This window comes from Lissotriton vulgaris, chromosome 10 (genome assembly GCF_964263255.1).
Source record: "Lissotriton vulgaris chromosome 10, aLisVul1.2, whole genome shotgun sequence".
NCBI classification, from domain to species: Eukaryota; Metazoa; Chordata; class Amphibia; order Caudata; family Salamandridae; genus Lissotriton; species Lissotriton vulgaris.
Window position 1 is genome coordinate 176,210,276 of NC_141698.1, and position 22,467 is coordinate 176,232,742.

The window sequence follows — 22,467 nt, forward strand, 5'->3', positions numbered from 1 at the left end:
GACAACACCGCTGGTCTGGTTGCTCCAGACTGGCCCTTGCTCCCCTCCAACAGAGGAGCACCCCGGACCCTCCTGGTCCACTCCAGACGCCATTTTAAGTCCACCGCGTGGGCTTGCATTTGCCAAGACTTGTTGCCCCAATCCTGGGTCCAGCGACGTCGACAGCAGATACCATCGTGGGACAGCTCGCACCTCCATCCTGGTCGCCGACAACGCCTCCTGGTCCGTGAGACTGCAGAGCCCAGCGTCGCCCACTCACCTGGTCGAGGTGACTCCATCCGGTGCCATCCTGGTGCCCATCTAATCACTGGCTAGTGATTCAGAATTTGGTCCCCTCTGCTTACAGGTATCCTCCATCACCGATCCAGGCTTGGATCCCTCCGAATCTCTTCACTGGTCGCCTGCCAGCAACTTCTTCTTTCAGGCTCCATAGACTGCAACAAGGATTCCCGACGTCTTTCCAGACCTATGCAGCCACAGCCCCTGGGCTAGGTAACCTCAGCATTTCGGTGCTCCAGCATAGCCTCACTATCCAAGGGTCCAGATCCTTTTTCGTTTCAGCTCTACCTAGTCGGATTCGTCCGATAACACTAACTATACGAAATCTAGCATCCATAGACTTTGTCCCGCATCCCGCGTGAGAGTGCACACTCTGCACCCGATCCCCCTAGGCCTCCTGCTAGTAATCTGAAGGTTCAGTAGTCCAGTCCTAGCGATCTTAAAGCCTATTAGAGTAGTACTTACCTGCTAGTAATTTTGCATTCCACTTTTAGAGTATATGGTTTTTTGTGCCCCTCGGGCATTTGTGTAAATTGTGCGACTTTGAGTATTTTCATAAGAGTTTTGTATTGTGCTTAGCACCCTGTCCTCATAAAGAGTCCAGGGTTGTTGTGTTCTAAATAAATATCCTTTTATTTTCATAACAACTTGTGTGGTGTCCTTTCACTTGGTGTTCAAGGGGTATATGTGATGGTATAACAGCTGGCTTAACACGCCCTCTAGAGTTTAGCCTAAAGTCTGCTCTTGTCCATGCTACTAGGATAGCTGGTCTACGGTTGACTTACAACCAATCATCAATAAGGGTTGTTTGGACTGATACAAAGTGCTCACTAGAATAGTGAACATTATATATCAGGCCAACTTCTCACAGCCTCTCTTCCTCTTTCGAGGGATGCGGAGGCGGAAAGAAGGTGGGCAAGGTGATGGACTGCCCGATGTGGAAGGCTGTGATTACCTTGGGCAGGAAAGAGGGTCGTGTCCGCAACACAACTTTGTCCGGCTGGACAGAAAGGAAAGGAGGTTTAGAAGAGAGGGGCTGGAGCTCACTCACTCTCCTGGCAGAGGTGATGGCAACCAGGAATGCAGTCTTAAGGGTGAGAAGACGAAGAGGACAGTTACGAAGTGGCTCAAAGGGAGCACACATCAGGTAAGTCAGAACCAGGTTCAAGTCCCACTGAGGCATCACAAAAGGAACAGGGGAAAACATATGAGTGATGCCCCTTCAAGAACCTATTGACAACCGGGGACTTGAACAAAGAAGGCTGATCAGGTAGTCGTAAGAAGGCCGAAAGGGGAGAAAGGTAGCCCTTGATAGTGCCCAGAGCAGAGCCCTGCTGGGCAAGAGAAAGGAGAAAGAGGAGAACCTCAGAAAGGGGGGCAGAGAGTGGATGCACAGCTTTTGCTGTGCACCATACCACAAATTTGTTCCTCCTGCAGGCGTATACCGATTTTGTGGAGGCCGCCTGGCCGCCAGAATCACATTGCAGACTTCAGCAGGCAAGTCAAATGGCCTCAACTGTTGCCGCTCAATCTCCACGCATGGAGGTGGAGACTGGACAGCTTTGGGTGGAGAACCGTCCCCTGCTGCTGCGACAGAAGGTCCTCCTGAAGAGGCAGACAAATCGGGGGATCGACAGACATGGTGAGTAGCTCGGGACACCAGTATCTTCGTGCTCAGTTTGGAGCCACAAGGATGACTTGGGCCCGGTCGCGTCTGATCTTCTTCAGCACTCTGGGCAGAAGTGGTATAGGCGGAAAGGCGTACAACAGACCGCAACTCCACTCACGACGAAAAGCATCTCCGAGCGAGTGCCGCCTTGGAAATTCCAACACACAGAACTGATGACATTGCGCGTTCTCTTCGGTGGCGAATAGATCTAACCAAGGCTCTCCCCACTGCTGAAAGAGGCCTTGCGCCACGTCCGAGTTCAGACGCCACTCGTGATCCATCATGCACCGGCGGCTGAGTTCGTCTGCCCTGGTGTTCAGGGAACCTGCCAGGTGTTGAACCACCAGGGTCACGCCCTGATGTTCCAGCCACTGCCAGAGGTGCAGAGCCTCCTGGCAAAGGGTCCACGACCCCACCCGCCCTGTTTGTTGGACTACCACATGGCGGCGGTGGTGTCCGTGAACACCTGCACTACACTCCCCCGGACAGAGGGGAGGAATGCTTTCAGCGCATGTCGGATCGCCTGCAGCTCCAGAAGGTTGATGTGGAGCCGGGACTCCACCGGAGACCAGAGGCTTCTGATCGCCACCTCTCCCATGTGGCCCCCCCAACCTTGGGGCACGCATCTGTCACAACTACATGCTCCGGTTGGGGTAGGGAGAGGGAACTGCCGCTGACCCAATTGCGGTCCGTGAGCCACCAGTGCAACTGTCTCGCAGTGCCCTCCGAGATCAGGACGTGGTCGGACAGGTTGCCCTGATGCTGGGCCCACTGAAATTTCAGGTCCCACTGCAGAGACTGCATCCGCCACCGAGCGTGATGCACCAGAAGGATGCAGGAGGCCATCAGCCCCAGAAGCCGCAGGGTCAACCTGACTGAGACTCGGGATAAAGGCTGAAAGATCGGAATCAGAGCCTGAATATCCTGAACCCGCTGTTCGGGAGGATAAATCCGAAACTGCACCGAGTCTAGAACCGCTCCGTTGAAAAGGAGCTTCTCAGAGGGACACAGGTGTGACTTCGGCACATTGATGGAAAACCCCAGCAGGTGCAGCAGGTCGGCCGTAGTCTGGAGGTGGCTGAAGACTGTCTGGGGCGAGCCCGCCTTCAACAACCAGTCATCAAGGTAGGGGAATACTGAAACCCCTAAACTGCGCAGATGAGCTGCGACCACCGCCATCACTTTCGTGAACACCCGTGGGGCGCTGGTAAGGCCGAAGGGGAGCACGGTAAACTGAAAGTGCTCGTGGACTACCGTGAACCGCAGGTAACGCCGGTGGGCCGGCAGGACAGGGATGTGAAAATAAGCGTCCTGCAAGTCCAACGCTACCATCCAGTCTCCCGGGTCCACGGCAGCTAAGACCTGATCCAGAATCAGCATCTTGAACTTCTCCTTCCGGAGGAAGCAGTTGACGTTCAGCAGGACCAAGATAGGGCGTAGGCCCCCTTTGCCCTTCTTGGGAACCGTAAAGTAGTGGGAGTAGCAACCACACCCTACTTCTGGCCCAGGAACGCGCTCGATGGCCTCCTTGGCCAAGAGGGCCGTAACTTCCTCTCGCAGAAGATTCAAGTGATCCCCCGACACGCAGTGATACTGTGGTGGCATGGCTGGAGGGGTTGCCTCGAAGGGGAGGGAGTAGCCCCATCGGACGATTTGCAGCACCCACCTGTCCAACGTGACAGTGCGCCAGTGGAGGAGGTGATGGCGAACCCTGCCCCCCACTGGCGTCACATGGGCCTGAAAGCGTGGACTAGGAGGGCTTTGAGGCGGATGCTGCGGGGGTGGATGTGGACTGGCCTCGCCATTGTCCCCGGGCACTGCCACTGGGGTTAACACGTCCGCCACCGCGCTGGATGTTAGTCTGCGTCCCGTGGCTGGCAGGACATGTGGGGGCGCCCCTTCCTTGGCCACGAAAGGCAGCAGTTTTCTGGTGCGGGGCCAAGAGGCCCAAGGACTTGGCCATAGCCCTGGAGTCCTTATAGCGCTCAAGCGCACTGTCTGCCTTGTCGCCAAAGAGGCGACGGCCATCAAAAGGCATGTCCATAAGGGTGTTTTGGACATCCGTCGAAAAGGTGGCGGACCTCAGTCAGGCGTGGCGACGAATCGCCACCGTTGTTGCCATCGCCCTGCCTAGCGAGTCCGTTGTATCCAGTCCACATCGGATGGAATACCGTGCCGCATCTCGACCCTCTGCAAGGGCTTGGGCGAGTTTAGTCTGGGCCTCCTCCGGACATTGTGGCAGCACGTCCGCGACCGTGTCCCACAGAGAGTGGGTATAATGGCCCAAGAGGCATGCAGTGTTAACTGACCGCAACCCCAAACTCAGTGAGGAGAACATCTTCTTACCATACTGTTCGTACCTCTTGGATTCCCGATCAGGGGAGCCGTTGGGAATGCGGTCTGGGAGTTAGAGGCCTGGATGACCAGGCTCTCGGGGGTGGGGTGGGTGGACAGGAAGCAAGGGTCGCCCGGAGCCGGGCTGTGGCGTCTGGCCACGTTCCTATCTACAGGTTGGCCTGTAGCGGGCCTGGACCAAGTGCCCACAAGGACGTCAGACAAGGCCTCATTAAACGGCAGCAGAGGCTCCGAAGAGCTTGCTTGCGGTTTAAGGACCTCAGTGAGGAGGTTAGTCCTCACGGCTGCGACGGGGAGTACAAGGGACAAGGCCTTAGCTGCCCGCATCAACACCACACTATAGGCAGCCCCCTCCTCCGTAGCCACGGTAGGAGGGGAGACAAAACCAGTGTCTGGCTAAGTGTCCAAACCACTGGCATCCCCTAGCTCACCTGCCCAGTCCTGAAAAGACTGACACTCACGTGCCAGAGGGTCCTCAGACCCCTCCCAATCCGCCTCGCCACCCATCTTCTGGTACTCAGGGTCAAATGATGGGGCCGGATCATAGAAGAAAAATTCTTCTCTCGACGTCAATCCCCGCTGAAATCCTGCTAAAAGGCACGAAATCCGGCGTGCAAGGAGCATCCTGTCAGCAAGGAACATCGGAGGGACGAAGGGACCCCAGGGTTCGAGCTAAATGCCACTCTGGCGCTCTAAAACCCACTCGACTGACTAATTGAGGGTCGCAACGCTTCGGCCCAAAATGGCGCTCAGAGCTCGGAGCCGGCGCAGCTGAGCGATGAGAGAGAATGGCAATCCCCACTCCGGACGCACCGGTCAAGTAAGAGACGCCGCCTGAGACCCTCCTGATCGGCACCAACAACGGAGGCCACTACTTGAATCACCTGACAACAACGGCGGCGGAATTGGTTGGTGGCCGACGGGCTCCCCCACAAGCACACACAAGATGGCAGCTGCCCTGGGAGTCGGCGGATGAAGAGACCGCAGTGCAAGAGGGCCAAGGAAACAGAGCATTGTGACCGCACTGCACGGAGCCTGCTGGCGGGGGAAGCGGTCCACCTGAATACACGGGGAACGACCTGCCCAGCGATTTCTAGCCGGAGTGCCGGCAAGCAGCGGGTGAGGGGCGGCCATTACTGGCGAACCGGAGCCAGGGAGCCCGAAGTCGAGTGCTCCTAGCGCTGCGCAGGCTGCCGAGAACTGGGAGAGACAAGCGCTCCGGCGGGGCTGGGGGGGCAAGGAGCCCCATGAAAAGGGCTGCATAGTAGCGGAATTGAACCCAAGCCGCTGACGGAGCAGGCGACGGCGGCGCAGCCCAAATGGAGCGCGGGTGAAAAGGTGCCTCTGCGTGGACCCACGACGAGTGAGTGACCTCGGAGACGACGGAGGTTCTGCGAGGACCCCCGGTCCTGAGAAGGGGAGCTTCACTGCAGATCGCCACTCGAGCCCGGCTGGGATAGCGCTGGAAGGTTTGGGAGGCCAAGAGTGCCGTAAATTGAACAGTAACAAGAGCGGACACATTCAGCCTGAGGCCTCAACGTACACTGGAGGTGAGCAAAGCGGCGAATGGGTAGTAATGGGGATACCCCTACTTCCTGGCGGAGCGCAGGCCTGATAACGGCTGAAGGGAGGACTGGTACACCGTAGATGACTGGACCAAGCCGGAAAGTGCTGGGTGGGCTGATGTTGTGAGGGGCCCCCTAGAACTGGTAGCTGTCACGAAAAGGGCGCTGACCGGAGGATGAGACATTGAGAGCCGGCCGGAAATTACAGGCTGAAGTCTGTGGTGCCCTTGGAACGGCTCACGGAGGTGCAGTTAAGTCTACGCCCCTGGCAGGGGAGCAGTGAGCGAGCCCTCCCTTTTTGGTTTTAAAGGGGAGAAGCCGCCGGCAGGCGGACAAATCGAGATGGGGAAACCCAAAGGGAGAGTGGAAGGGGCTGCTAGCTCTGAGACGGTAGACGGCACGGAGCAGGGCCCTACAGAATTACAACAAATGCAGGATCGTATCCTGGAAGCTATCACGGCCACGAAAAAAGCTCTGCGACAGGATATAGCTCAAGTAGCAACAGGATTGGGGCTCCTGCGAGCGGATCACAATAAATTGAAGGACAGGGTCAAGAGCACGGAGGTCACTCTGCAAGAGATAGTACCAGAGCATAAATCTATGGAGGGATGGTTAGGGGATGCTCTAGACAGAATACTAGCGCTGGAACGGCGGGCGGAGGACGCTGAAAATCGCAGTAGGCGCAATAACGTGCGCTTGGTTGGTCTGCCAGAGAAAAAGGAAGGTGACGACATGGTGGGATAAAACTGTTGCATTATAAGGACAGGTACTGGTTGTTGCAAAGGGCCAGAGAAGCGGGCCCATTCCAAGTGGATAATAACAACGTGACAATGTTCCCGGACTTCACATTTGAAACACAGAAACTGCGGGCCTCCTTCTTGTCACTCAAGCGAGAACTGCGAGTGGAGGGCATAAAATACTCACTCCTCTTACCGGCCAAGCTTAGAGTTGTGGTGGATGACAAAACACTCTTCTTTCCCACATCAGCAGATGCCTGGGCGTGGTGGGAAACTTACAAGGCCGGGACGGATGGAGCACAAGTCAGAGCTGAGGAGGAGAAGCGTAGACAGCCGATCCGAAAATCACAGAGACTCCGGAAGCACCGACAAAGAACCAAGAAGCCAACACCATCACAAACGGAGGAGGAGAGAAGGGCAGCACTACAAGCGGCGGTGGACTTATCGGGGACGGCGAGCAACCGATCATGTAAGGGCTCGGACTCTGAGGGCCATGCTACGGGCTCGGAAACGGACCTTTTCGGAACTTGGTGGTGCCAGGGGCCCAGTGGTGACACCGCAAACATTGGGGGAAATTATAGAAGCTTGAGGGGGAAGGCGAGCAGAACTAACTACACAAAGTCCTTGGGGAGACGGGACCCTTCGATGTAAATGACTACGGCGAAGAAGGTCGGAAACTCGTGAGTGATTATGGGGGGATTGTGGGGCGGTGGGGGATGGGATTGTGGTAACCACCCCCGGAGTCGTGTTACGCTCTGTTGGCCCATAAGGCCACCATAGTGAAGACTGCGGATTAAAGGGATAGCGGTTGGGTTAGCTGACCCTTTTGTTGAAGTTTGGATGGGAGCTGCTTTTATGAAGTTAGGTCCTGTTCTGGGGGGGAGGATGCCGAGAGTAGTTGGGGGGGCTCGAGGCGAGGGACGTGGGGTGTGGGGGACTGTTGAATGGGGGGGGGGCTGGGTTGGGGGGATGCCGCCATATGCGCCAGGAAGCGGACTGATGATACTACGAATTGGTTAACATGGGACTATGGCTAGCTCTGGAGCAATGAAATGTGTGACCTGGAATGTGCGGGGTCTGCACACTATGGTGAGAAGACACAAAGTGCATGCTTATTTAGTTCGTAGAGGAGTTCAGATTGCGCTATTACAGGAAACACACCTGACAAAACAGGAGGGCATAGCGCTACAGCGAAGGTGGAGAGGGCAACTGTTCAATACCACATACTCTGCATTTGCAAGGGGGGCGCTGATTTGGATCCGAGCGGGGGCTCCCTTCCAAGTGACTAGACAAGTAATAGACCCGGAGGGCAGATTTGTGGCCGTAGAGGGGAAACTTAGGGGCCGGGATATAGTACTATGCAGTGTGTACGCACCCAATGTTGATCAACCGGCCTTCTTAACTAAGCTTTCAGGCACACTGGCGAGCTACTTAGCAGGCCCTATCGTCATTGGAGGAGATTTTAACTCAGTGGCAGACACTACTCTAGACAGGTCTCACCCACCACTGGGAACGTCGCCAGTGCATCGGCTGGCGAAGCGTAGGCTCGAATGGCAGGAGAGATGGGAGTTAGTCGACGCTTGGAGGGCACTGCACCTAACCTTGAGGGATTACTCATATTACTCTAGTCTGCATGATCTCCACGTCCGTCTGGACGTGTTTTTGTGCTCCTCGCTCGTGATCTCTACTGTGGCAAACGCTGAGTATTTGACTCGCACGCTGTCCGACCACAATCCCCTATTATTGACGCTAAACTGGATGACCGAGACCTCACGAGTCCCGACGTGCCAGCTACAACCGGACACCCTGGACGACCTACTGTTCAGGGAAGCACTAGGGGAGAGAATCACGTAATACTTTGAGGAAAATAGTGGCACCACGGCCTCCAGAGCGATGGAGTGGAATGCCTTCAAGGTTGTCATCAGAGGCCACTGTATCGGGAAATATGCAGGAGCCGGCAAGACGCTCTTAGACGATCTGGATAAGGCCGAGGGGGCGCTGCGGAAAGCCGAGTTGGCACGCCCTAACCATCCCGAGCTACAGGACGTTGTTAGTGAGGCCAAGGAAGCAGTGGCGGTTGAAATGGAACGGCTCCGGAGCTTTGACCATAAGGTTTACCTGACGAGGGCACAAGCGGAGGGGGACAAGGCAGTTACGATGCTCGCCTGGTTGGCTAATCCAACTAGGCGTAGCCACCCGATCTTGGCCATCGAGGAAGAAGGGGGATACATCTGCAACACCCAAGGGCAACAGCATGCAAGCACTACGAGATAGTACGCTGGGGGAGGAAGAAGGGCACTCTAACTCAGGAACTGAAGATCCCACAGGCACACCAGGTGCACATTCTTTGTGAACATCACTTCCCTCCTGGTAGCGATCACATACATACACTGACTGCGAATCCAGGCGTAGGTGTAGGCATTGGGAGATGGGTGGGGGGGGGGGTTGGGGAGCTGGGAAGTTGGGGGTGAGGAGGGGCTTGGGGAGGAGTAGGGGTGAAAAATGTAAAAGCAGACTGTAGAAATTCTTGCACGAGGACTTAAAGTGCTCAGGGGTTGCTGGGAGGGATGAATCACTGTTTGACGCTGCCCGACCCCCGGGTTGTAGGCCTATAGGCTGTGTAGACGAATCACCCAAACAAGCAATAAGCACTGTTAATGACTATGTAAAGTGCTCATAAGTGTATGGTATATGTAAGACTTGGTTCTGCAATAAAAACGGTTTAAAAATAAATAAATGGGGGTCGGTAACCGACATCAGTAGGCTGCAGTCGACACAGGGCTAGAACCCAGGCATCCCTACCGGCACCGTTGGAGTCGTTCGACTTCGAAGAAAGATAAAAAATGATCGAAAAAGTTTAGTCAAAAATTGACTAAGGGTACCACTTTCTCCGGATCGGCGTTTGCTGGCGCGGAAAAAAGAAGAACTGACGTCAGCGCACAAGGGCGACGTCTAAGTACTCCGGCGACGTCATCCCGGCACCAACGACACTGGATGCGGAGCCGCAGACGACGCCTACCGACGCGCAAGGGTACTGCTACGCAAAAGTTTCCGGATCCAGTCTGACGCCTGGGTATATTCTAAGGTAAGGAATCTAATACTAACCTGCTTCTTTCAGATTCTTTTTTTAAATCAATAACACTCAAAAGGCAGGGAGATAAAGTAAAAAATGTAACTACAAATTCCCCTTAATCCAAATGTTACCTACAAAGCCAACTAGCTGACCGGTCACTGTTCTACCGAGGGCTCATCTTGCAGCCCTGCATGCTTCCTCTCAGTATAGACAAGAGGGCCAATAAAACAAGTGAGAGGGGTGGGGGGAGTGTGGCCGAGAGCAGGGATGCGCAGCGTTTAGCTTCGGCAGCGAGCCCGATAATTGCTAACAGATGGTGCCGCTCATTTCCTGCAAGGGTGTCGCCAAACGTGCAAGCGTTGCCATTGAAAGCAATGCAAAGCGTGGACGTTTTGGGCAAAAAAGTGAATCGATTTCAAGAGCTCCCCTCCTATGCAGCGCATGTGCGCTGCGTAAGCGAGACCTAAATACAATCCTTTCACTGCAAACCCAACCTGTGTCTGGGTGATCCACTCCCCTTCGGCTCTTGGAAGTGGAGTTACTCCAGCCTGGTTAGAGTAAATCTCTGACCATTTCCAGGAGGGGAAGAGTTCCAAAAGGAGTTAGAGAATGCCAATAAACATAAATGTTTGTAATGGTTTCCAAACTACCAAGGCAAACCCACTTCCCAATCCCACAGCTTGAGTATGGTTTACAATTGCAGAATTCTCCACTCTCGTGGTGGAGAGAGCCACACTAGTAAACGCATTTATGACAGCAAAGAATTAATTTGTGTTTATGATGGGGGAGGGTGTGAGGAGAGAACGGGACATTTGATTGAAATGGGCACATTCCTAAGTGTAGACCGGTGTGCACCCTTTATTTGTCTGGAGCTGGGTGGGTGTCTACAAAAAGCAAAGAAAATTGTCTTCAACTCCTTGACTGTCTGCTCACAAGCTCGTGACCAACTTCAGGACAAACTTCAGAAGCAGAGGTGGAGGGTGGGTAGGGTGGGCCAGCAGACTGCAGAGATACTGACAGTGCAGCTACTACTGGTCTTAGGAGATCCATGGCTTTGGAAGAGGGAATAGAACTTTTCCTGTGCAGTGGGACATTGAAAATTTCTCTGAAAGATGGGGATAGGTGCCAAGCGTCCCCGAAAAAATATCGGACTTTGGTGGCTTTATTTTCTTAGTTTTCCCTCTCAGAACATTTGGTTTGACGCTACTATGGGTCAGTGAAAATGAGGTATTCTGCCTTGCACAGTCCTGCAAGCCAGAATGTTCAGCCTAGCCATGCTGAAGAATTCCACACTACGTTTTATTGAACACTTTTTATTTTTGTGATAGGCCCTGATCCATACCTCGTATTTTCTTTTTAAATTATTTTTGATTATTAAAATTGATTATTAGTAACTAAATTGGTTTGGTAGTTTTAACTTCCTTATTTCATAGCTGTAATATTGTTTTCATGTTGTTCGTATATCACATCCATTTTTTCTGAAGAACTTGCTGCTTGTGACAGGCTACCAAAGGTAAGCTAGGCATTCCTCACAGAACTGTGTTTGATTAACAGCAATTAGATTATTTTGACTTTGTTGGAGCTCAGTCACAATTCATAAATACTGTGGTCTCTTGCTTTCAGGATTTAACATTCCCTTTTCCTACAACTATCATCTGTACGCATGGGAAGTCAGAAGTATATTTAAAAAGCTTCTCAAGACCAACCTCTTTTCCTTCAATAATCTCTCAGAAAACATCAGTAGCAATTCATGATAGAAAACTCTATTAGGTGCTGCACTATGCAAACTACCATAACAAAGCCTATGTAGATGGTGTAGGAGCTTACTGTGTTTTGTATGTGCTGCATTCTGCATTATAGGCTGATGGGAAGGCTTAGGTTCAGTTTGCTGGCCAGGTTAGTTATGTAGAGGACCAGCTATTATTACAAGAACTCTTCGAAAGAAAGGCAGCTACCAAAGGGCATGCTCTAAGATGGAAACAAGAAAATTAACAGGAGAGTTAACCAAGGAAAAAGGAACAGGTAAGAGTCCATGTGGATGGCAGATTTGTTATTATTATTTTGGATGACGGTGTCCAGAACCAAGGGAGAGTCATCTAGCAAAGTGTGGAAGTATCATGGATGTGTTGCTGTACATCACTATATCTGTCTTGCCTTGTGTCTTGGGAATCCATTGGTATTCTTTGAGTGTACATCTGCTGAAGCAGCTTGTGTGTGTTGTTTTGTGGATTCTGAGAATATATTTATCAATAGTGGTATTGTAGTGAGTCTGCATGAGTAGTCCAGTGATTCCAGTGGAGTGAGGTAGACATTGAACAAGAGAGCAGACACTGTTAAGCCCTGTGGTAGTGGAAGGAAAATGGAAAGGGCTGTGAACAAAAAGGAGGCAAGGAGACCACCATCTGCCATAGACCGTGCCTGGAGCTGTGTTTGTACACTCTGGGTACAGGCGGTCAATCAGAGTGGAGAAATTCATGGCAGTAAATGCTGCAGGCAGGGCCAAGAGATTAAGGACTCTAAGTAAAGACTCTGAATAAAGGCGTTGGCTCCATCGTACTCTGAAAGCTTTATGTGTTCATCCTAGGCAGATTCTGTGTCTCCTGATGATGTGAAGTGTACTGAGCTTCACTGGCAGTGCTTCATATTCAACACATTCTTGAGATTATACAAATCCCATAGATTCTACGAAACTCGTGTCATCAGAAGTAAAATGTTTTAAACGCAATTTGTTTTGCAATAATAACACAACTGCTTCACTAACCTCAGAACACATTAGATATGGATGTATGAATATATATGTGGAATTTGTATAGTGCCAACCTAGCTGAAAAGTCAGCGGAGTGCTAAACAGAGTCAAAAGTAAGCATACAGTCAGTGAGTGAAAGCTGAGGTAGCTGGTCGTGTTCAATGATAACATTCTTCCTGCACTGTCCTTGCTACATAAGAAGTAAGCAGAGGTTACATTAACCCTGTTCTACTTTGGAAATCTGGGTTTTGCACAAAGAATATTAGTTATTTGAGCGCGAGTAGGTTCTTTTTGATCTTTAAGGAGGTAGAATGCCAAAATAATTAATTAACTATTCTGATTGAAGCCACAAGTGCTGGACACATTGATTTCTCCGGCTACTTTGCACATCTTGATCTTTGGCCCAGTACAGACTTAAGTCACGTTTGGTTCAAGATTTACCCTTTGTTGGAGAGAGCATCTGGCCCATTGGTACCTGTGTGTGTTCAGGCCAAGAGAAAGGTAGCATTGTTCAAGTCTGCCCAGAATAAAATAGATGGCGCTAGAAATTTGCGCGGATACTCACATGGTGGGCAGGTAAATGCTGTCCTTTGCGCGGTGTTGGAGGGCTGCTAGTCTGGATATCTGCTGGAAGTGCTGCTCACCGGGCTGCTTGTGTGGCAGAATGCTGAACAGTCCTTTCAGGTAGTCTGGCAAAACCTGGGGGAATGCAGTGATAATGAAACATAGGAAACATCTGCCATGGACTTCGGATAAACAACAGATATTTCATACCACATACAGGCTTTCACCATGTAGCCCATATCAGAAGCAAGACAGTAACACATGCACAGTCAACCCTGTCAACTGTTCCTATTCAGGAAAACAGCATATTAAATAGAGCACTTGTTCCTCCTAAAACAGACAGGTCAACTGGAGGTATTCAAGTTCAAATTCAAATTAAACTTTATTTGGATTCCAAGAAATCCATAAAAGCATAGCAACACAACAAATTATACAACAATCGTAATAAAATTCATATCAAATGAGAGTTTATGTTGATATGCAATAACAGTTCATGAATTAATTTAATAAGGTGATCATATAAGGATAAGAATGTTCAGAGGTTAGACATCGTCTTGCGTGCTCGGGTGGCAATTTAAAAAAAAGTGCTAGTGCGAAAGACCAATTCTTCATTGGTCATAGTAAGCAAACACAGGTAAGCATTATCCAGGCAGACAGGTCTCTGCTTTTTAAAAAAAGGAATTAAAAGCCACTTGGTGTATTTTAAGTAATATTTACAAAGAAACATAAAATGTAAATTAGTTTGTCTACTCACTCCATCACATAGACAAGGGGCGTGATCAAGGTTGGGGTGATAGCCAAAAGGGAAACATAAGAAACATTTTACAATGCCAGCTCTTAAATGGAATAAAAGGCTCCTTTCCAAATGGGTCATTGGTAAAGTAAGATAAATTGGTAAAGGATGCCTGTACAGTTCTATGCTCATATAGCTTAATACAAAGAATTTTTTCGATTCCATACTAATCCTTTCTGTGTTATATAGTGTATAAAGTGCACTTTTCAACTCGTTTTTATGGAATGTTTCAGCTTGACTCGGGTTTAAAAAGAGACTTTCTTTATTGACACTCAAAGACTGTGGTACACTCCCGACAGCCATGCTATATCCATTCCTCTCTCATATTTAACACAGTAACTGATAATTTCTCTAGTTGAAGACGCAGCTTGATTCTTCCAGACTGATAGCCAGAAAAGAGCAGGGAGAGCAATAATAAAATCATTGATATAATTTAAATAAAGTTCCCCATGGCAGATGTATTGAGGGGTGGAACTTGGGACACCCAACAGCTTTCCGTAAAACCTTTTTTATTCCTGCTGGATGCAGTGGCTGTTTACATTACCCCAAATCTCGGCCCCAAACGTGGCTACTGGAACACATTGCAATTTAAATCATTTTAAAATAGCGAAAATAGCACCTGTATTCTCTGGACGAGGGAGGCTAAGGATAGAATTGATGGCCTTTGAGAACTTGCTCATGGAGTGAGCCAAGTGCTCAGTCCATGAGCCGTTAGCAGCAAAGACCACCCTGAGATATTGAAAGGAACGAGTGCTTGTCAGTTTTTGACTACCTACACTAATAGAATTGGGCTGGCGCTTTCTGGGGCCACAGGACATTATAAAGGATTTTTTTAAATTGATGCAAAAATCTAAACTGCCCATGTAGTTTACAAAGGTCTTTACTAAGGTGCGCAGAGAATTCGGAGTGTGACCAATAAGGACCGCATCATCTGCGTATAATAGTACCGGCAGCGGTTTCCTATTGATTCTGGGGACGTCTGGGGTCGTGGGTTTCAGGGAATTGTTCAGTCCATTGATATAAATAATAAAAAGCAAGGGTGCCAGAACGCATACCTGTCTGACTCCCCTGCCCACCACAATGGCTCCAGAGAACTCGCTACCGCTGGGCCTTAAGATCTTTATGGAGGTGCGCCAGAAAATGTACCAGAGGCTCATCCAATCCAAAGGCCAATAAGATGGACCAAAGCTTGGGCCTATTAACTAAATCAAAAGCGGACGATAGGTCCATAAAGGCCAAATAGACTGGAGAGGATCGAGCAATGGTGTATTTCCCAATGACCAGGTATGGAAGTATTAAGACAGAACTTAAGTGGAGTTTTGAAAGTCCCTACAAATCTCTGCTTGTAAATTTTGACGTCATTCCGTTTTGGGAACTTTTGATTACTTACAAATGGAACAAATTCACCCATGTTTTTCTTTTTTTTCAGGTCTGAGAGGAAAATGGAAGGCAGGGCAGTCAAATGGATTTGTAATTGTCGTCAATCTGAGCAAAAGAGGTGGAGATTGGTTTTGAGGATACCAGTCAGTGTTAGCATACAGGTGGGAGTGATACTTTATCAGCTCGTCTTTGACATTCTCGTTGGTCGCACTTTCCGTGCTTAAAAAATATGTGAAACACCCTTACATTAAATACTGGACTTACATTACACAAAAAAATACCTTTCTTTATATATGTTCTGTTTTTCGTCCTCTTTCAATTATCATCTGCAAATTGCATTCCTATTACAAGTTGGTGTCTGTTCATTTAAATTCAAATGTTTGTCTTTTTAAATTTGTCATGCAGTAAGGTATGCTAATATGAACATGATACAGCTGATGGTTTGGCTTACTCCATACTAGCAGAAGTACAGAACTTGTAGTTTACCTTTTCCAGAAAAATGCCAGAGGCCCATTACACAGTTCCATAGCCCATGTGCACACACATCCAACCAAAAGCACTTGTAATGTATTCAAGTGCACAGGTACATTCTCCTGTCTCAGGTTGTGAGTTGACAAAATATGAAAGAAGTGTGGGACCTGATCAAAGACAAAAAACTCTAATAAAAGTGTTTGAAAATGGATTCAGTAAAGAATTATTGGTCAATTCACAACTATGGCCCAGATGTATGTAGCTTTGTGTTTGCTCTACCTAATAGCAACTGTTTGCAATTTGTTATTTGGTAATCACAAACAGCGATGTACAAATGTGTGTTCAAGATATTTTGCAGATCCCAGTGAGTCGCAAATAGACCTATCTCATTGATATTCATAAGGTAGGTGTTGGTTTGCGACCCATTGGGAATAGCAAAAATCAAAGTGATGGTGGCCTGCTGGGCTTAGCCGACCACCATGTCTGGGACTGCTTTTAAATAAAGTAATTCTTTTCTAAAATGCAGCCCGTTATCCTTAAAGGAAAAAAGGAAGCATTTAAAAATGCCAAATGAAAAGTTTTCTTTTAATTTTTAAGAGTAGGAAGTAGTCTATGGGACCACTACCTGCTCTTAAAAAATGTTTTCATCAACATCGCCACCAACTCCGAGGTTGTGTGACTGCATTTTAGTCACAAAAAATTCACACATACCACTGCAAGTAACTATTAAGAAGGGACGCCCTAAGCACGCCCCTTCCTAATACCGAATTGTAAACCCAATTTGAGATTCAGTAATAGGTTACCAAATGGCAAATTGGTAATCTGTACATAAAAAATGGTTTTTTTCCAGTCGCAAACTGTCCAATTCTGTGAATCGGCCGTTAGCAACCTCAAATAAGCTTCATACATCTGGCCCTATAGTCTTCAACAAAGCTTTTATTAATAATCAATGGCAGCTTAGAGCTTGTGATTCATGGACATCTTATTTTTATCACTTTATAATTTCTGAACTCTTTCCTAATCTTCTATGTTTTCACATGTCTATTTTTTTCTATTAAATGTGTTTATTTTTTGTTTAGGTCTTTCATGTAGAATGGTGGAATACCATTTTTTTCTCTTTAAAATAGTCAGTTTTGCTATCTTGGGTCGCACAAGTTGAGTAAAATGGGTTAGGGCATTCAACAAAAGTGTTAAATACTACTACCCCCAGGGTGAGGTTTTTACAACTTGAACATGAGGCATGTAGAATCGATTCGTCTTATATTCCTTTTTCCAGGCCTCCCACGCCCGATACATTTCAGCAGGTTTGACCTGTTGGAATCTATAAGAAGCAGCTCAGTGAATAAGATAGTTCTCACACAAGTTATAATTACGATCCCTGTGCAGCCGCTTGTTCACAAAGGGATAGGAATTTAGCCCTTAACTTGTTATAAGGACATGAAAGATGAAAGCAGAACATGGGGGCAATTCATTAATAACTATCCATAACTGTATGTGTGCGTAAACATAAAAGCTCTTGTTGCAAATTGGTCATAATAAGGTGGGCATTTACCACGCATAGTAACTACCATTGCCCCCGGGTGAGGTATTTACCACATATGGTCAAGAATTTCCATTCTCAGTTTTCAACATAAAAAAAAGGCATACAATGGTTTTTAACACATCAAATTGTGTCACTTTTGCGAATTTCTGGGCTTTTGGAGTGGATATATTTCAGAAAATTAGACTTGCCAGAATTGACCTATCGAGTGCCAAAGAGTAGGTTGGCCAGCTAGCTGCTCAAGCCCCTGAAGCCCCCTCAGACCCAAAGGAATGGGAAAGGGGCAACAACTTAAAACACTACACATGTGCGATTGGAAGACCAGTGATTTGGAGTAGAAGACAGAATTGAATGCCTTCTTTGCAGCTTTACATTTAGACATTATTACAGCTATTGAAGGTCTTCAGCAAAGACTTGAATTATGAACAAACTATACAAAATTACTTTGTGGTTACATTGCAGATGTCAGGGGCAGGTGGCACATGTCACAACGGGATTGGATTGACACAATCTTTTGTATCCATCTCAAATAAGATGAACATCAAAGATCAGAATGGACTTAAGTACATTTGTTTACTCTATGTTGAGGGTCATTGGCTTAAACATGTACTGTGCCAGGCAAGCACACTTGTTTAGCGGAGGGTGAAATGTAGTCTATGCTTGACTCACGCCAATACCTTTAACAAAGTACATATACAAACACTAACATTTTTATGCACCTACCTTGACACAGTTAAGTTTGCACTTTCTTTTACAAAAAAACTCACATAGCCCTGGGGATTACCTGGTTATAGTGCATGGTGACATAGAGCTCGCTCTCAAACTTCAGCGGCTGAGTCCAGATTACCCGCCGAAACCAGAACATATAGTTTCCATCCACCTGCTCCATTTCTGTGGCCACGTCAAGAATGTACTCCTTTTTATTCAAAGGCCGAACATTTTGACCTTTAAATGAAGAAAAAGCATTTTGATATCAATTACTCAGCAGGCAAATAAAAATAATTTAAACAAATCCTAAGAGTAGAAGCACAAGTTACTTAACTTTGGTAACGATATATCTGTAAGAAACATTAGTTAGTGTTAGATTCCTTACCTTAGACTATCCCCAGGCGTCAGACTGGATCCGGAAAGTTTATGACAGCAGTACCCCTGCGCATCGCTAGGTGTCGTCTGTGGCTCCGCGTCCGTCGTTGGCGTCGTGATCGCCGGGATGACGTAGTCCGAGTACTTAGACGTCGCCCTTGCGCGCTGACGTCAGTTCTGTACATAGCTTTCCGCGCCAGTAACGCAGAGCCATAATAGAAACGGACACTGGTGCCATGAAACTAGGGCCCTGAAAGGGATGTCCTTAACCTTAGATATCGGTTCGCAGAACGGGGAGGATGGGTGGGGCAGTAAGGAATCTAACACTAACTAATGTTTCTTACAGATATATCGTTACCGAAGGTAAGTAACTTGTGCATCTGAAAGAAACACGTTAGTGTTAGATTGCTTACCTTAGAATAGATACCCCAACAATACCAACCCCGGTGGTGGGTCTGCAAACCAAGATCACACCAGAAAGTCCTGGAGAACAGAACGGCCGAAAAAGCCATCTCTCCGGACTTGGCTGTCCAGGCAGTAGTGCTTAGCAAACGTGTGCAGCGAGGCCCACGTAGCTGCCTGACAGATGTCCTGCAAGGGGACTCCCCGACCCAGGGCAGTAGAAGCCGCCGTGGCCCAAGTGGAACGGGCGCGCAGCCCAACAGGAGGCTCCTTTTTCACCAAGGAGTAGCAAGCCTTGATGCAAAAGACGACCCACTGAGAGATGGTTCGCTTGTGCACTGCCCATCCCTTCTTAGCGCCCACGTAACCAACAAAGAGCTGGTCGTCCACCCGGAACTGGCGTGTGCGATCTAGATAGAAGGAGAGCGCACGTTTTGGGTCCAGACGGTGGAGCCTCTCTTCCTCCTTCGAAAGATGCGGAGGCGGAAAGAAGGTGGGCAAGGTGATGGACTGCCCGATATGAAAGGCTGTGACTACCTTGGGCAGGAAAGAAGGACGAGTCCTCAGAACAACTTTGTCCGGATGGACAGAGAGGATGGGAGGCTTTGAGATAGAGCCTGGAGCTCACTCACTCTCCTGGCGAATGTCTGACTAAATATCGAAATTAAAAATATCGACATACAAAAATATCGGGACAAAAATATCGAAGTCAAAAATATCGGAATCCTATCCCTAACAAGGTAAGTACAAAAATATCGAAAAAATAATATCGTAGTACAAAAATATCGAAATAAAAAATATCGTTTTTTAAAATGTATTAATAATAATGTTAAAATAATTATAAATTACATATAATGTTACAAATATTAAATAAAAATATTAAAACATAATTAAAAAATTAAAACTAATACATATACATTTAAAATAAATTAAAAACTTAATAATTTAATGTAATTTTATATTTTGTAATTTCATTTAATTGATTTAATTTAAATTTATTTAATTTTTACCCTGTACGACTGTACCCCAAAAACCCAAAACTGACCCAGAACCCTAAAAATACCCCTTTACCCATGAACTGAAAACTGACCCTGAACCCTAAAAATACCCCTTTACCCAAAAACTGAAAACTGACCCTGAACCCTAAAAATACCCCTTTACCCAAAAACTGAAAACTGACCCTGAACCCTAAAAATACCCCTTTACCCAAAAACTGAAAACTGACCCTGAACCCTAAAAATACCCCTTTACCCATGAACTGAAAACTGACCCTGAACCCTAAAAATACTCCTTTACCCATGAACTGAAAACTGACCCTGAACCCTAAAAATACCCCTGTACCCATGAACTGAAAACTGACCCTGAACCCTAAAAATACCCCTTTACCCAAAAACTGAAAACTGACCCTGAACCCTAAAAATACCCCTTTACCCATGAACTGAAAACTGACCCTGAACCCTAAAAATACCCCTTTACCCATGAACTGAAAACTGACCCTGAACCCTAAAAATACCCCTGTACCCATGAACTGAAAACTGACCCTGAACCCTAAAAATACCCCTGTACCCAAAATTAATTAATATTATTTAATTACCAATTAATTATTAATTAACAATAACAATAAAGTAAATATATTAGAACATTTGCTGTAATTAATTTAATTTAAAAATTAATATTATTTTGCACAATTAATTAATTAAGAATAACAATAAATTATATATAAAAATTACTATAATTAATTTAATTAAATAATTAATAATAATTAATTACCAACTAATGAATCATTATAAATATGAGAAAAATTATAATAATTAATTAAGTAATTAATAGAAATTAATTACCAATTAATTATTAATTAAAATATGTACAAACATATATCAATTAATTAATTATTATTAAATTACTTCCCACCCTATTCCCCTATAAACCCATAACCCGCTACAGAACATATTTATCAATTAATAAATTAATTAAAAATAATTTAAAATTAATTCTCAATTAATTAATTAATAATTCCTAATAATTAATAATTAATTTAACATAATTAAATTACTTCCCACCCTATTCCCCTATAAACCCACAACCCGCTACAGTGGTAAAAGACAATATTTAATAAAATAACATTAAAAAAAATAATAAAACATAATTAATACAATATAATATACACTAAATTTATTTAAAAATAGATATTAGTAACATCAAAGTTATTAATTTCGATATTATTAACATCGATATTTACAACTTCGATATTACTGATATCATACCAATATCGATATTTAGACTGTCGATATTACTTACCTTCGATATTTTTGTATATCGATATTTAAACTTCGATATTTTTGCATATCGATATTTAAAAATCGATATTTTGTCTGTGTACCCTCCTGGCAGAGGTGATGGCAACCAGGAATGCAGTGTTAAGAGTCAGAAGGCAAAGAGGACAGTTATGAAGTGGCTCAAAGGGAGCGCATATCAGAAAAGTCAGAACAAGATTCAAGTCCCACTGAGGCATCACGAAGAGAACAGGAGTACCCATGTGTGTGATGCCTTTCAAGAATCTATTTACAACAGAGGACTTGAAAAGAGAAGGCTGATCAGGAAGCCTTAAGAAGGCTGAAACGGCTGGGAGGTAGCCCTTGATAGTGCCCAGAGCAGAGCCCTGCTGGGCAAAAGACAGAAGGAAGAGGAGAACCTCTGAAAGGGGGGCAGAGAGTGGATCCACAGTCTTTGCTGTGCACCATGCCACAAATTTATTCCACCTGCAGGCGTATACCGTTTTTGTGGAGGGACGCCTGGCTGCCAGAATCACATCACAGACTTCAGGAGGCAAGTCGAATGGCCTCAACTGTCGCCGCTCAATCTCCACACATGGAGGTGTAGACTGGACAGTTTCAGGTGGAGGACCGTCCCCTGCTGCTGCGACAGAAGATCCTCCTGAAGAGGCAGACGAATCGGGGGATGGACTGACATGTTGAGTAGCTGGGGGTACCAGTATCTTCGTGCCCAGTCCAGAGCCACAAGGATGACTTGGGCCCGGTCTCGCCTGATCTTCTTCAGCACTCTGGGCATAAGTGGTATAGGCGGAAAGGCGTACAACAGACCGCAGCTCCACTCACGACGAAAAGCGCCTTGGAAATTCCAATGCGCAGAACTGATGACATTGCGCGTTCTCTTCTGTGGCGAATAGATCTAACCAAGGCTCTCCCCACTGCTGAAAGGGACCTTGCGCCATGTCCGAGTTTAGACGCCATTCGTAATCCATCATGCACCTGCGGCTGAGTTTGTCCGCCCTGGTGTTCAGGGAACCTGCCAGGTGTTGAATCACCAGGGTGAGGCCCTGGTGTTCCAGCCATGTCCAGAGGCGCAGAGCCTTCTGACAGAGGGTCCAAGACCCCACCCCGCCCTGTTTGTTGCAGTACCATATGGCGGTGGTGTTGTCCGTGAACACCTGCACTACACTTCCCCGAACAGAGGGAAGGAATGCCTTCAGTGCAAGACGGATCGCCCGCAACTCCAGAAGGCTGATATGGAACCGGGACTCTGCCGAAGACCAGAGGCCTCGGATCTCCCTCTCTCCCATGTGGCCCCCCCTATCCCAGGAGGGACGCATCTGTCACTACTACGTGCTCCGGTTGGGGAAGGGAGAGAGATCTGCCACTGACCCAATCGCGGTTCATGAGCCACCACTGCAACTGGCTCGCAGTGCCCTCCGAGATCAGGACGTGGTCGGACAGGTTGCCCTGATGCTGTGCCCACTGAAACTTCAGGCCCCACTGCAGTGCCCACATCCGCCAGCTGGCGTGATGTACC

The 22,467-nt window shown here is 47.4% G+C and overlaps 1 protein-coding gene across 1 annotated transcript in view; it reads right to left on the reverse strand.

Moving 5' to 3' along the window:
* MYO15A (myosin XVA) overlaps positions 1–22,467 on the reverse strand; it is a 1,716,372-nt gene that overhangs the window by 134,085 nt on the left and 1,559,820 nt on the right. Inside the window, exons 62-63 of the mRNA XM_086939741.1 lie at positions 17,957–18,117; positions 12,990–13,123 (exon numbers count right to left, since the gene is read on the reverse strand). Coding sequence (XP_086795867.1) covers positions 12,990–13,123; positions 17,957–18,117 — 295 coding nt within the window. The remainder of the gene's footprint in view (positions 1–12,989; positions 13,124–17,956; positions 18,118–22,467) is intronic.